The sequence below is a fragment of the Notothenia rossii genome (genome assembly GCF_949606895.1).
Source record: "Notothenia rossii genome assembly, chromosome: 6".
Lineage (NCBI taxonomy): Eukaryota > Metazoa > Chordata > Actinopteri > Perciformes > Nototheniidae > Notothenia > Notothenia rossii.
Window position 1 is genome coordinate 89,610,688 of NC_136909.1, and position 13,330 is coordinate 89,624,017.

Here is a 13,330-nt window from a genome sequence, read left to right on the forward strand (position 1 = left end):
GCTCTAGCCCGGTCCTCACGAGCTCTTGCTCGTTCCTCACGTTCACTGTCTTGTTGGTACTGCAGCAGCATTATTTCCTTTCTCTGTTCAAAAGTCATTTCACCAAATCAGACAAAGAAAAACCTGCACTTCTCTGCCGCTCTGGATTTATAGCTGCTTTCTGAGCCAACTCCTCCTCTGAACCATCATCGACAGCCACTGCTGGCAGAACTTCTAGCAGTACCAACTGGGCCTGTAACATAGTCACTATGGTGTCTTTACGACCCTGCTTTGGAACGTTTACCTCAAAATGCTCTGCAATTTTTAACAGTTGGTCTTTAGTACATTTTTCCAGCAGTTCCACACTGGGACACTTAACAGAATCTGTCAATGTAGCCACGATTATGCAAACTCCCTTGAACCTGGTGCACAGACACCTAAAAATATATATATATTTTTTTGTTTCACTCTGGAATACCTCTCCCCTGGCTAACTGCCTACCCAATCCTAGCTATCTTGTCTCACCCTAGTCTTCATGCATGCCACGACAGGTGTTTTAAACACTTACCCAATGACCCGGTAAAGCCCCAGCGAAGCTGTTACTCACCAAGACAGCCACGGACGTGTACCCATGACAAAAAAAATTTGAATCATGTTTATGCACAAAAATAACAAACCAACAAGCTCCCCTGAAGGAGATGTTGCTTATGCCTATCAGGAAAGGTAAATCAAAAGCTACTCCTTAATGCCCCACACCAGGAACAAACTGTCTAACAATCAAGGCAGACAAATCAAGTAAACACATATCACCTGGTTCTTGGATCGGACGAGCCCCCATATGTTACAAGCTGGCTCTGCTGGTAACATAAGGACAACAGTTCCACACAGGAGTTTGCCCAAAACAATCATTTATTTAACCTAACAGTGATTACAACCAACAATAAAACACACAGAAGAGAGGTGTCCTGCTGCACCGAGCAGGGCAGCTGAGAGAGAGCGAGAGCCTGTTCTGCAGCCCTCTTATATCCTGGAGTCAAGTCCACAGGTGGGTCCCATCACTGCTGATTACAACAAACACACAGGTTACAGCAGCACCACCTGGTGGACAACCACAGGGTTGTCACAATACATGAAATGCTTTGACAATAAATACATTTTAAAAATTCATATGTGGAAGCCGTAGCGCTCTCAAAAGCTGCACAAACTTATCTCGTGCCCTCATTGGTCATGTGCGCGTCTGTGTGTGTTGGAGGAGGGGCTCTGTGAGGAAGTCTGAAGGAAGGGGCAGATTTTTTTCGGTTGAGTATTTTCAAATTCTAGCGCACTCGAGCTGGTTTCTCCATTCTTACCTACCCTACCTTTAATGACCAACTCTCCATTAAGGATAAGGACAATGATGACAGTGAGAGCAAGTACTCAGTAATTATGTGTTATTCTATTTCTACTATAGAACTCTTTAAAAAAGAATACACTTGTCTGTTGTCAGCACTGGATAAGTTTAACACAGTTTTTGTCACAAGGTAATACAACTGATAGATATGATGTGATCAGCAAACGGAACAGTTATATAAAGAAACTAAAATTGGTGTGTTGAGAATTTATAATGTCTTACGTTGAAGCATTTTGATCATGTGGAGCAGATGGACCTCAAATTGAGAGCCAATTAACAAACTGTCCTTCACTGCAAACATCTCTGCTACAACCCGCTGCTGCAGATACACTCTTTACAACATCAGGAGGATACGTCCCCAGCTGACCCTGAAAGAGACGCAGGTTCTGGTCCAGGCTCTCGTCATCTCACGCCTAGACTACTGCAACTCCCTCCTGGCTGGTCTACCTGCATGTGCCATCCGACCTCTGCAGCTCATCCAGAATGCAGCGGCTCGTCTGCTCTTCAACCTTCCTAAATGTTCCCACACCACGCCGCTCCTCCGCTCCCTTCACTGGCTTCCAGTAACTGCTAGAATCCACTTCAAGACTCTGGTACTTGCGTACCATGCTGTGAATGGATCTGGCCCTTCCTACATCCAGGACATGGTTAAACCGTACACCCCAGCACGTGCACTCCGCTCTGCATCAGCCAAACAGCTCGCTGCACCCGCACTGCGAGGGGGACCCAAGTTCCCATCAGCAGAAACACGTGGGTTTGCTATCCTGGCTCCAAAATGGTGGAATGAGCTCCCCATTGAAATCAGGACAGCAGAAAGCTTACACATCTTCTTCAGACTGAGAACTCATCTCTTTAGACTCCACTTCCAGAGATAGAATTACTAACAAAGCACTTATATACTAATAAAGGGCTGGCTTATCTAAAGCCAGTTGAGTAGCACTTGAAATGTTTGGCTCTATGAAACCTGATGTACTGATATGATTCTGTTTCCTTCAAGGTTGTATTTTGTTGGTCGAATGTACTTATTGTAAGTCTCTTTGGATAAAAGCCTCAGCTAAATGAAATGTAATGTAATTAAATGTAAAAATCACTGGGAAAATTCTCACATTTAAAGTTCTTAGTGGACTGATGACACAAATCCCTGCTGTCCTGCCGACACCCATCTGATGATGAGCTTTCAGTGACCACAAGCACTGGACATTACAACAGATATGTCAATACAACTTATTTCTAAGTGGCACATAGCTAGCAAACAAGAAGGATGAGTAAATGTGGATAAGACAACATCGTGATACCAGATATTTTAAGGGGGTGGTGAAGCCGTAAGTAGAGTACTGACCAACCTGTGGAGTCTGAACCCTGGTGATGATGAAATGAGGAAGATGCTGAAGCTGTGTGTGATGAGGAGTGGTCTTCTGATGAGCTCAAAGTGGGCATCACGTATGTTGACTAAACATAAATAGGGTTAGGCTATAGGAGAGAGGGAGAGAGAGAGAGAGAGAGAGAGAGAGAGAGAGAGAGAGAGAGGGAGAGAGAGAGGGAGAGAGAGGGAGAGAGAGAGAGACAGAGAGAGAGAGACAGAGAGAGAGGGAGAGAGAGAGGGAGAGAGAGGGAGAGAGAGAGGGAGAGAGAGAGAGAGACAGAGAGAGAGGGAGAGAGAGAGGGAGAGAGAGAGAGAGACAGAGAGAGAGGGAGAGAGAGACAGAGAGACAGAGAGAGAGAGACAGAGAGAGAGGGAGAGAGAGAGACAGAGAGAGAGAGACAGAGAGAGAGAGACAGAGAGAGAGAGAGAGACAGAGAGAGAGAGACAGAGAGAGAGAGAGAGAGAGACAGAGAGAGAGGGAGAGAGAGAGGGAGAGAGAGAGAGAGAGAGATCTATGAATGAAAACATGAAGTCTGCACTTCCTTGTAGTTAAGAATAAGTAACTCTCTGACAGAGATATTGTCTTGATGTCCTCCCAATAGAAACAAAGTCCACCTATCAAGATGTTTCAATCTACCTGAGCCTGACCAAACACAAGGAGCTGTACTCAACGGTCCCACCTGTCAAAGACTTCAACAAACCAACACTGGTCTATGTTGGTTTCTCAATGGACTCAATTCTAGACATGGTAAGTGCAACTTTGATTTTTTTTTTTTTTTTAGATTAATCATAATTGATTTACTGTGGAAAGCAGCCAAAGATAAAACAATGGAACCGTACAAACACATCATGGTAATACACATGAAAGCCAAAAAAGCAATCAGTAAAGTCAAATCCAAATATAGGAAGTCAGTTTAATAAGAAACAAAGACTCTCTCAAAAAACAGCTCAGCATACATTTCAATATAGCATGCACTTCTTCCAACTGATAATAATAATAATAATAATAACTTACATTTATATAGCACCATTCATGGGACCAAAGGTCGCTTTACAGAAAAACAAGAGTAAAACAAACAAAAAAAGACAGTCAGACAAACAGTCAGACAAACAAAACAACAAATCAATGAGGGGCCGAAGCCTTGGCCAACAGGTGGGACTCGAGGGCCCTTTCAAAGGCGTCACATGGGGATGATCTCTGCTGGGAGAGCGTCAAAGTACGGTTTGTACCGGATCAGTACTTGTACATAGTATCTCTAGGAAACAGACATAGTAGCACTATTGAAGGAAGCAAGTCAGAATAGTTCGTCAAAGTGTCCACAAAAATGATGTCAGCCCAAAAATAATACCTTTAATCAATTTCTCCCCCAATGCTACCTTGAATCTTTGAAGAAACATCGTTGGGGCTTTGCTTCGTGTGCATGCTAACTTCAAAGTGCAATGTTTGATGACAGTTTCTCCTACGTAAGGTCCGCTACCTTCATGTGGTACAGACCATTTCTTCGGTTACAGAGGGAGATGGACCAGACTTTCGTTTCTGTCATTCCGATTTATAGGGTGAGTTTGTTTTGAGAACAATTTGTGATTTTCCTATTCTGGTTATTATACTGTAGTTGCTGCAGATTGCATCTTAAGGTCTTTATTTATATATGTTTTCTTCCCTTCTTCCTTGTTTCCTGTTTAGAAATGGGAAGATCCGCATCTTCATCGGGACCCAGATCACTTTGGTGGCCTTAATAAGATGAGAGTTTCTGCTGATTTGTTGTGGAAGCCAGATCTAATGATTAAAGAGATGTAAGTTGGAATGTTTGTGCGTACTCACAAATCCACACACTCACAAGAGTAACTGGTGATGGAGCGTGTTGTTATTAAGAAGGACATGCACAATAAATCAGATGGATGTAAAAAGATGATGCAACCAGGTTTAAACATATTGTTTTTGTATAATTATATTTGTTCACCTATGTATTGTGTGGAAAGCAGCTGTGGTTAGAAAGCAATAAACAATGAAGCAGATAGCCCTGACCTGACTTGAGCCGGGACAATCATAGATATAGAGATGTTTGATATTGTTATACTGTGTGGATAGTATTTCTATACTTAAAGTAATGAGGGTACATTTGAGGAAAATACAGACTTAAGCAATAGTATCATAATTGAGATAAATGTTGTATTAAAGTATTACACAATGTGAAAATCAGTTTGAAGTGTTTGCTGTCATTTGTACACATGTATGTCTGTTGTCATACAGGATAGAGAAGAGCAAGGCTGTTCCAAATCCCTTTATCACCATTCACTCGAACGGTACCGTTGAACATGTGAGGGAACTTATGGTGGTCAGCACGTGCAGGATGGAAGTTTGCAGATTTCCTTTTGATGTTCAGCACTGCAACTTGTCTCTCAAGTCTATGGTTTACCCAGGTGAGCTTTCAGAAGTTTCTAGACATTTATCTAAAATATGTATTGAAGAAAACTATGATGCTCCTCTCGCTACCAGGAGAGAAACTTAAAGTAAGGAGACCAATGGAGTCTCTGCGAAGGTTCAAATGGGTACTTTAATTAAGTAACGTGGTAGAACAAGAAGAAGGTAATGAAGAGATAGTTGCCTCGGTGTGGCTGCAGCCAAGAAGGAAGGGCTGACGGTACGTCCAAACCAAGTCATGCCATAAAACATTGATTTTCATTTCTAACAGTATGTTGTGTGTTAGATTGCACGTTTGTGGTAATTATCTCTTTAAAGCAGGGGTGGGGAACCTCCGGCCCCCGGGCCGTATACGGCCCGCGAGACCATTTGGTACGGCCCTCGAGGTAATTTATAAACACACGCCGAAAAGAAAAAAATTAAAGAAATCTAGACCGCAAACAAATTAAACAAAGCGAGTGCCTGTTTTTCCTGGCCAAGGTCAGGGTCCTTGAACACGACACGAGCCTAACGTGTCATCACGTGGTATATGTCTCGTCTGACAGGGGTGCAGTTCTGACGGAGAGCACCAGAGCGCTGCTCCAGCACCTCCAAGCAGTACCCAAGGAGCTGCACGTGCTGCAGTTTTTGCGTGTCTTTAGTTGAAAGCCCAGTGGCGATCTGTTCATCTGTCATACAGTCAACAACTTTGTTTTATTAGCATCTGGTTAGCTAGCTATGCTAACGAATATAAGAAGCTTTTTCTCCAACCAGTGAGGTAAAGGCACATCTTTATATGATCAATATAGCTATAAAAAAAAATAAGAGAATAAAGTAAACGGGTATAAAATACTATATGACAGTAAATAAAAGTTGTTATTAATAAACAAGAATACAGTTTGAAAGGGGAGTGATTTGTAAAATATCCATAAAGAAAAAGTAAATCTGCTTCCAGTTCTGTTTCATCTGGGTGTTGAGAGATGTATCCATAGAGCTCCTCATGTTGCTCTCAAAGTGCACCAGATTGATGCTTTTAACTTCAACATTTAAAAAAAAAAGTTTTGCTGGGAGCATGCCCCCCGGACCCCCCTAGAGGAGGTTAGGTACCCCCCCCCCCAAATTTAAATCATGTCCACAAACTAAATACATTTGCACATATCTTGTGTCCAATATCTTTTCTGTTGTGGTGGTCATGCCACACCGTGCACGTGAATGCATGCACGAGTCATGGTGAGATATCTGGATTAAGAGGTTGCTGTTTCTTTGTACAGCATGAAAGAAAGGCCAAATGAATGGGGCTGTGATTTTAGTATTTTTAAGCAGAGGTCAGTAATTCGTACGGCCCTCGGAGGATGTTGAAAAAATCCCTTGAGAGGAAAAAGGTTCCCCACCCCTGCTATAAAGGCTAATTGTCACATGAGCACACACCAGCACATGCATTTATCCTGACCTGATAAGACATCTCAAACTTGTATCTTCACGTTCACCTTAGAGGAGGAGTTGAAGATTGAAGTCTTAACCGACGGTGAACAGAAATGGAGTGAAACAACACTAAGGGACCAGATGAAGTGGAAGTTCTTAACCCCTGGAGTCACCAACCGACCGGTCCCAGATTGTGATCAAAAGCAAAGCGTTCTAATTTATTCTGTAAGTGTGTTGTACATTTTACTTTGATTTATTTATGAAAAGAAGTTCATGAAAATGAGTGCAGCTCCACTTGCTGGTTTTATTTAGCTTGTATTCTTAACAGCAGAATGAAAGAGAGCAAACCCATTGGCATTGTTGTTCCTTGGAAACATTGTAATCGCACATTTTTGATGGTGGCCACTTAATCATCCTTAACCACTGTGACGACATATAAAATAGAAATGAATTATATAAACAGGAAACTTCATATTTCAGTGGAGCGATTTCTTTCATATTACATGCTTAATAACTTAAACCCATAATCAATAGTGTTTTTGATCATTGCAGCATTAGTGAACACATTCACTGTTTTTCCATCCACGATCACAGATCAGGATGAATAGGCGTTATCCCATCTTCATCGCCAACTTCTTAGTGCCCATCATGTTCTTATTCTGTCTGGACTTGGCCTCCTTCCTGATGCCAGACCAAGGGTGCGAGAGGGTCAGCTTCGAGATCACTCTGCTGCTCGCTGTCACTGTGATGCAGCTGATTCTCAACGACGTTCTGCCTTCCTCTTCAGACAGGATACCGCTTATAGGTAAAGCAGCTCACTATTTAACTGGACTGTCCTTTCCTGTGAGCAGAAACCACACATGGACTGATTGAGTTTCTTGTCATTGGTGTCACTTTAATGGCGTTGCCTTTTCTCTTCGGTGGTCTTCAGCATTGGTATGTTCTGTTTGATGTTGGTCAGCCTTCTGGAGAGGATTTTGGTGATGCATCTGATCAAGAGAGACTCTGCAACGCAGATAAAGGCCTGAGTAAGGACTGTGGAGACAAACAGGGCAACTATGATGGAGTTGAGACTGAACACATTCTTCAAACCTTTGGATTTCAACTCCATCTATCTAGTTCAGTTTACTAATGCTACTTGTATTTGTCTGATATTATTGCAATACACAAAGAAACATTTACGACTAATAATACATTATTTTGAACATGCTGCTGTCGTGTGTCAACAATTTCCTTTCAGATGTGAAGAAATGGACTCACTGTGCTTGTAAGGTGTCTGATGAACCGCCAACTGAACTGCTGTCTGTGGCCGAAGAGGTGAGAGTTGGGTTAATCTGTAAAATGAATGTTTACCTACCTACGTTTGAAAAACAAAGAGAACTCAAATTAGTGAAGTATAAAAGCAGTCCACAGTAACTTTTTAAGATTACTCAAAGTTTCAGAGATTTTGTTCTGGAAAGAGAGTTGATTTATTATAGATGAAACGCCGGGTTACGTATTGTAACTCTTGTTATATTAACACAGGCGGAGCCCTCTACTGGACTCTATGGGTACTACCTTATCCTGCGGGCATTCTCCCACTCAGACTTCTATAGACGTGGCCGGCCTTGGGGCGGGCCTATCTGAATGCACGTGCATCTCACCGTATAAAAGGAGGCCTCGCCTCCTGACTATCATCCTACACCTCTCTTCAGCGAGCGGAATAGGACAGACAGTGCCCTGAGTAGAGGGCTCCGCCTGTGCTAATATAACAAGGGTTACAATACGTAACCCAGCGTTATATCTCTCACAGGCTCCGCCCTCTACTGGACTCTATGGGTACAGTGGGTGGAGCCCCGATGTATACGTGCACTGTCGTCCAACAACATCATTCCACCCTACTGCCCCTGGCCGGCTTTTCTGGTCAGCAGCTGCTGCCCCACATTCTCCTTTACCCCGGTTGTGACCCCCCGCAATCAGGTTCGGGCATTTTGGGCAGGTCCTGTGGTCAAGAATGAACTCCATTACTCTCTTTTCTCTCGTCTCAAAAAGCTCCGTGGATTCACTTCCGCTGCTGAAGAGAAAAGGATGATAGTCAGGAGGCAAGGCCTCCTTTTATACGGTGAGATGCACGCGCATTCAGGTAGGCCGGCTACGTCTATAGAAGTCTCAGTGGGAGAATGCTCGCAGGATAAGGTAGTACCCATAGAGTCCACTAGAGGGCCGGAGCCTGTGAGAGATATAACCTTTTAGTTCTTTAAGCACTATGGACATTGTAAGTGAATATGTGTGTCTGATGAACTAACACTTCATTATCACCACAATGGACACAAATAGGAATAGTACATGTGAAAAGGTTTTCAATTTGATGTGGTTCATAATCTTGTTAATGATCACTCCACTAAAAACCCTCTGTAGGACACAGGAAGCCAACTGATGGAGGAGTCCAATTCCTTGGAGAAGCTCCTGAGCTGAGTGAGGCGGTGAAAACACTCTCTCTGCTCCTCAGCAGGAAGGAAGAAAGGAAGCGCAAGTGCTGGACCAGAGTGGCTAGAATATTGAACAAAGTTTTCTTTTTTGTCTATGTCACAGTGTCCGCTCTGTTTTGGTTTCTCATCTTTTCAGAATGGATAGAATTAAAAGACAAGGAGTAGTAAACAGCTATAGGGGTAATTGTGTGGCGCTCCGTTTTCAGAACTTGTTTTTCTAATCCCCCATAAAAGTCTGCTTTAACTTAACCAACTTGTATCTCAGCACGTTTGTCGCTATAGAGAAAGTTAGCAAAGTAGATTATACGTGACTTTTTCAAAAGCCATCCAATGTTAAATAGGCGTATGCCGACTCATGTTCCCAGGTAAACCGTCTTCAACACCGCAATTATAATAAGCTGCAAGCCCAAGTTAAGACTGAATTAAGGTCTACAGCACTGTTAGACTTGTTAGCTTCATGCTAAATGCTAACAATGATAAATGTTTTAATCACAGGCATAAAGTCATGAAAAGGGAAAAGTATAAATCCTTACACGAGAATACAGTGAATGAAATATTCCACCTAAGGATATAAAAAGTACACACACACACACACACACACACACACACACACACACACACACACACACACACACACACACACACACACACACACACACACACACACACACACACACACACACACACACACACACACACACACACACACACACACACACACACACACACACACACACACACACACAGCCGGCCCGACCCATTAAGCGACATAAGCAGCCACTAAGGGGCCCCCTAGCAACAACAAAAAAAAGAATAATAATAATAGAGATCCCAGTACACCGTCGCCGTGATAAGTATGTTTAATTAATTTTGTTAATATGCCTAGATTGCCTACTCTCAAAGTATTATATTATTGAGTCAATGATATAATACATTAACCGTGCTTTACCTGAACCTCACCATGACACTAGAGAGGACGGCAGGATTGTAATTTCCCGTGTTCAGTGAATGCAACAGAGGCAAGACACCAGACCAACCAGAGAGTTGAATGGAAATAAACATGTCTTATTGGCCAGGGCCGTTTCTTCCTATAGGCGGACTATGCAGATGCATAGGGCCCCCGCGGCCACTAGGGGGCCCCCCAGCTGAAAGAATCTTTTTTTTTTTTTTTTTTATTCATCAAAAAAACTAAAAAAGTATAATTCATACACACAAAAATGAACAAAATTAGTAGAAGCGGGAGGGCTGAAGCATAGCTTATGGAAAGTAGCCCTCCCGTGCATCATCCTAACACAACATCGGCATTATTGCGTCAAAAATGTATAGAAATGAAGGAGTACAAAGAAATAAAGAAAACAGGAGAAAAAATTCAATAAAATTTAGGGCAGGAAAACAATAAATGCATATATATATATATATATATATATATATATATATATGAAAACTAGATATAGGGTCATTTTCTGCACATGCCAATAGCAGTTTCAACTATCTTTTTTTGGAAATGAAAATACTATATATAAATATATACATATGCACACGTGTACTTGGCAAATGAATAATAATGATAATATATGCATAATTGCATATAAACATTGTGAACACTTATTTTCAAGTGACTTTTTTTACATTCATATGTTCACGCTGTGGTTTGGAACTGCTTTTGAATATTATTAGGCATTTTGTTATAGAAAATGTTGTGCATAATCAATACTGTTTTAAGCTGTACTATGTCAACACATTTTAATAGATTGAGTTTTTTTTAAATATGGGAGTTGTGTGTTGATATTTACTAACACCGCAGACTATTCGTAATACTTTTATTTGGGATGTTAATATTTTTTGTAGATTTGTTGAGTACGTGTTTCCCCATTTTCGGAGCAGTAGTAAAGGTAAGGGAGAAAGAGACAGTTATAAAGAGTATTTTTTCCTCAAGAATGTTCTTAGTATGATACAAAATACCTATTGTTTTTGACAGTTTAGTCTGTACATAATTTATATGGTGCTTCCAATTGAGTTTTTCGTCAACAAGCAGTCCTAAAAATGTACATGTACCAACTTTTTCTATCTCTGTATTGCAAATCCGTATAATGCAGTCATTTCTACTCTCAGACTTTGTATTGAATAACATGTCATTTGTTTTGGCCACATTAAGGGATAATTTATTAACTGCAAACCAGTTACATAGTATTTCTAATTCTGCATTCACAATTTTAACAAGATCACCAAGCTTATGATGGGAGCAGAGAATTCAAAGTTCAGGTTCAGCCTCAATATATTTGGGGAGAATTCAAATGAGCCGTCTGTATTTGTAGACAGCCGAGCCCCCTCCTGTGTTCGGTGAAGCATTATATGCTTAAAAATCCAATGTAGGATATAAACAGGACTAAACTGCAATGATAGCAAAACTGTGGCTTGTGTTTTTGGGGAAATAAAGTCCAAATCATCGTTGGGCTGTCAGCCAATGACTGACGTCTGAGGAAGATGAGAAATGTAAATTAAACATTGTCGAGAAAATGCTGCATCTCTTGCATTTATTGACGTAGAGGAGCCTTATTGATTTTTGTGAAATTAGCCTGTTTTCCTATTAACCTGTTAAACACCGAGCCTGTTTTTCAGGTTTCAGGCTCGAAAATGACATTCCCAGAACAAAGGACCATATCTTCTCAAAGGGTTAAATTAATAATCTTTGTTCTCAAAGTAATGATAAACCTGTGAGTTGGATGTAGAAAAGTCAGATTCAATATAGATGTTTTTTATTTTAAAGAAAATTCAGATTGAACACAGTAAAAAACTGTAAATTATAGTGTCCGTCCAAAAGATATTTTGTACTTATAGTGAAAACTAACCTTGGATGATGGGCTAGTAGACTAAAAGATTTAGGAATCCAAAGTACAACATATAATAAGTACCCTGTTTCAAGATTGATGCAAAACAAGTGATATTTGACCTTTTTAGAGAGATTTAGCAAATAAAACCTCTTCTGGGGCCATTTGGGTGGATTTTTCATATCTCTGGCCCCCCTGCTGGATTTTGACATGTGACATCTCTTTCTAACCGTCAGAGCCAATGGGATCGAGGGGAACTCCCACATAGTCCTTATTTGGTCATGTGTGTGTGTTAGACTGACGCATAGCCAAGACCGGAAGCAGCAGCCACTCTGGTGGCTACCATTAGCAGCTAACTTTTGCTCTGCGATTTTTACATAAAGATTGAATTATGGATTATAAATAAGACAAATTATTGCCCAGAAACTTTATCAACCTATGGATTAACTGATTCAGCCCGTTTGTTCTCGTTTTAATGCCATTGAACACGTCTTTTGATCAGATTGACAGCTACGGTGAGACGATCTCCCTAGAAGCTCCGTAAAGGTACGTGTTGTGATGTCTGTGTTTGCTTCCCCTGTTGCAAGTTTGGATCACTCAGTGATGATACTATATACCTAAATAATCTGTGGAACCACAGCTTTAATCGGATATCTTGTGTGTGCAGCTACGATAAGTAATAAGGGTACTTTTATCTTGAGTTCTGTGCCAATGTCCGTTAGCATTTTTCGCTAAGGGGTCATTTAGATGCTTCTTATGAGACTTGTTTTGTTTTGGTAAAAATTGTTTATATTGTCAGTTAGCTGAGATTATTTCCGTTAATCTGGTATAACACATTAATAGGTTCTTAAATATTAAGATCCCCTGAGACACAGCCGCCGGCGGGGACCTTGGGCTTTAACAGGTTAAAGTGTAACAGATTGATGCATCTCCAAAGATCCTCTTAAAGGCTTCGGAATCCCCCCATTGTAGTTAAAAAAAAACTGTAAAAACTAGGGCCCCCAACAGCATCTTGCATAGGGCCCCAAAAAAGCTAGAAACGGCCCTGGCTGACAGGTACCTATCCTGTGAGCTGTGACAATGTTTAAACTGTCAGTCGGACTCAGAGTTTTTGAAGATGGACATAAGAAAACATTTTCTTAAAAAAGACGACAATTCTCAGGTGGTGGCTCACACAACAACCCCAGAGCCACCACCTGAGCCAGGTGAACAAGGTATGTAAATGTCAGTAAACTTCCAAGTTATGCGAACATGTAAGCAAACATAAATTACAGCTACGTTGACATTCGCGGGGGTAAGCTAAACCGTTAGCAAGTAGCTATAGCTAGCCAGATATATTAAATAAACACTTTGTCATACAATCTAAATGTAATGTTTTTTAGCATTACCTGGTGATTTCAAAGAAAGCTCTCTGGGAAATGTTGACTTACTGTTCGACATGAAGCTAGAAGCTACCTTACAGTACACAGTTGATCCTGA

General features: G+C 41.2%; 1 protein-coding gene across 4 annotated transcripts; it reads left to right on the forward strand.

Annotated features, from left to right (window-relative positions):
* Positions 1-3,181: 3,181 nt before the first annotated feature.
* LOC307044501 (5-hydroxytryptamine receptor 3A-like) lies at positions 3,182-9,703 on the forward strand. 4 transcript variants are annotated; one of them, XR_013809654.1, is made up of 8 exons: positions 3,182-3,480; positions 4,202-4,289; positions 4,417-4,526; positions 4,984-5,153; positions 6,626-6,780; positions 7,150-7,360; positions 7,487-7,872; positions 8,953-9,021. XR_013809654.1 is itself a non-coding variant. In XM_079689786.1 (8 exons), the coding sequence occupies exons 2-8, from the start codon at positions 4,215-4,217 to the stop codon at positions 9,007-9,009; spliced, it is 855 nt and encodes a 284-aa protein (XP_079545912.1). In that variant the 5' UTR covers positions 3,182-3,480; positions 4,202-4,214; the 3' UTR covers positions 9,010-9,703. The 4 variants fall into 4 exon arrangements, 2 of the variants coding, with proteins under 2 accessions (XP_079545912.1, XP_079545913.1); XR_013809655.1 differs by having other exon boundaries at positions 7,150-7,673; positions 7,796-7,872; positions 8,953-9,001; XM_079689786.1 differs by having other exon boundaries at positions 7,796-7,872; positions 8,953-9,703.
* The last annotated feature ends 3,627 nt before the right edge of the window (positions 9,704-13,330 follow it).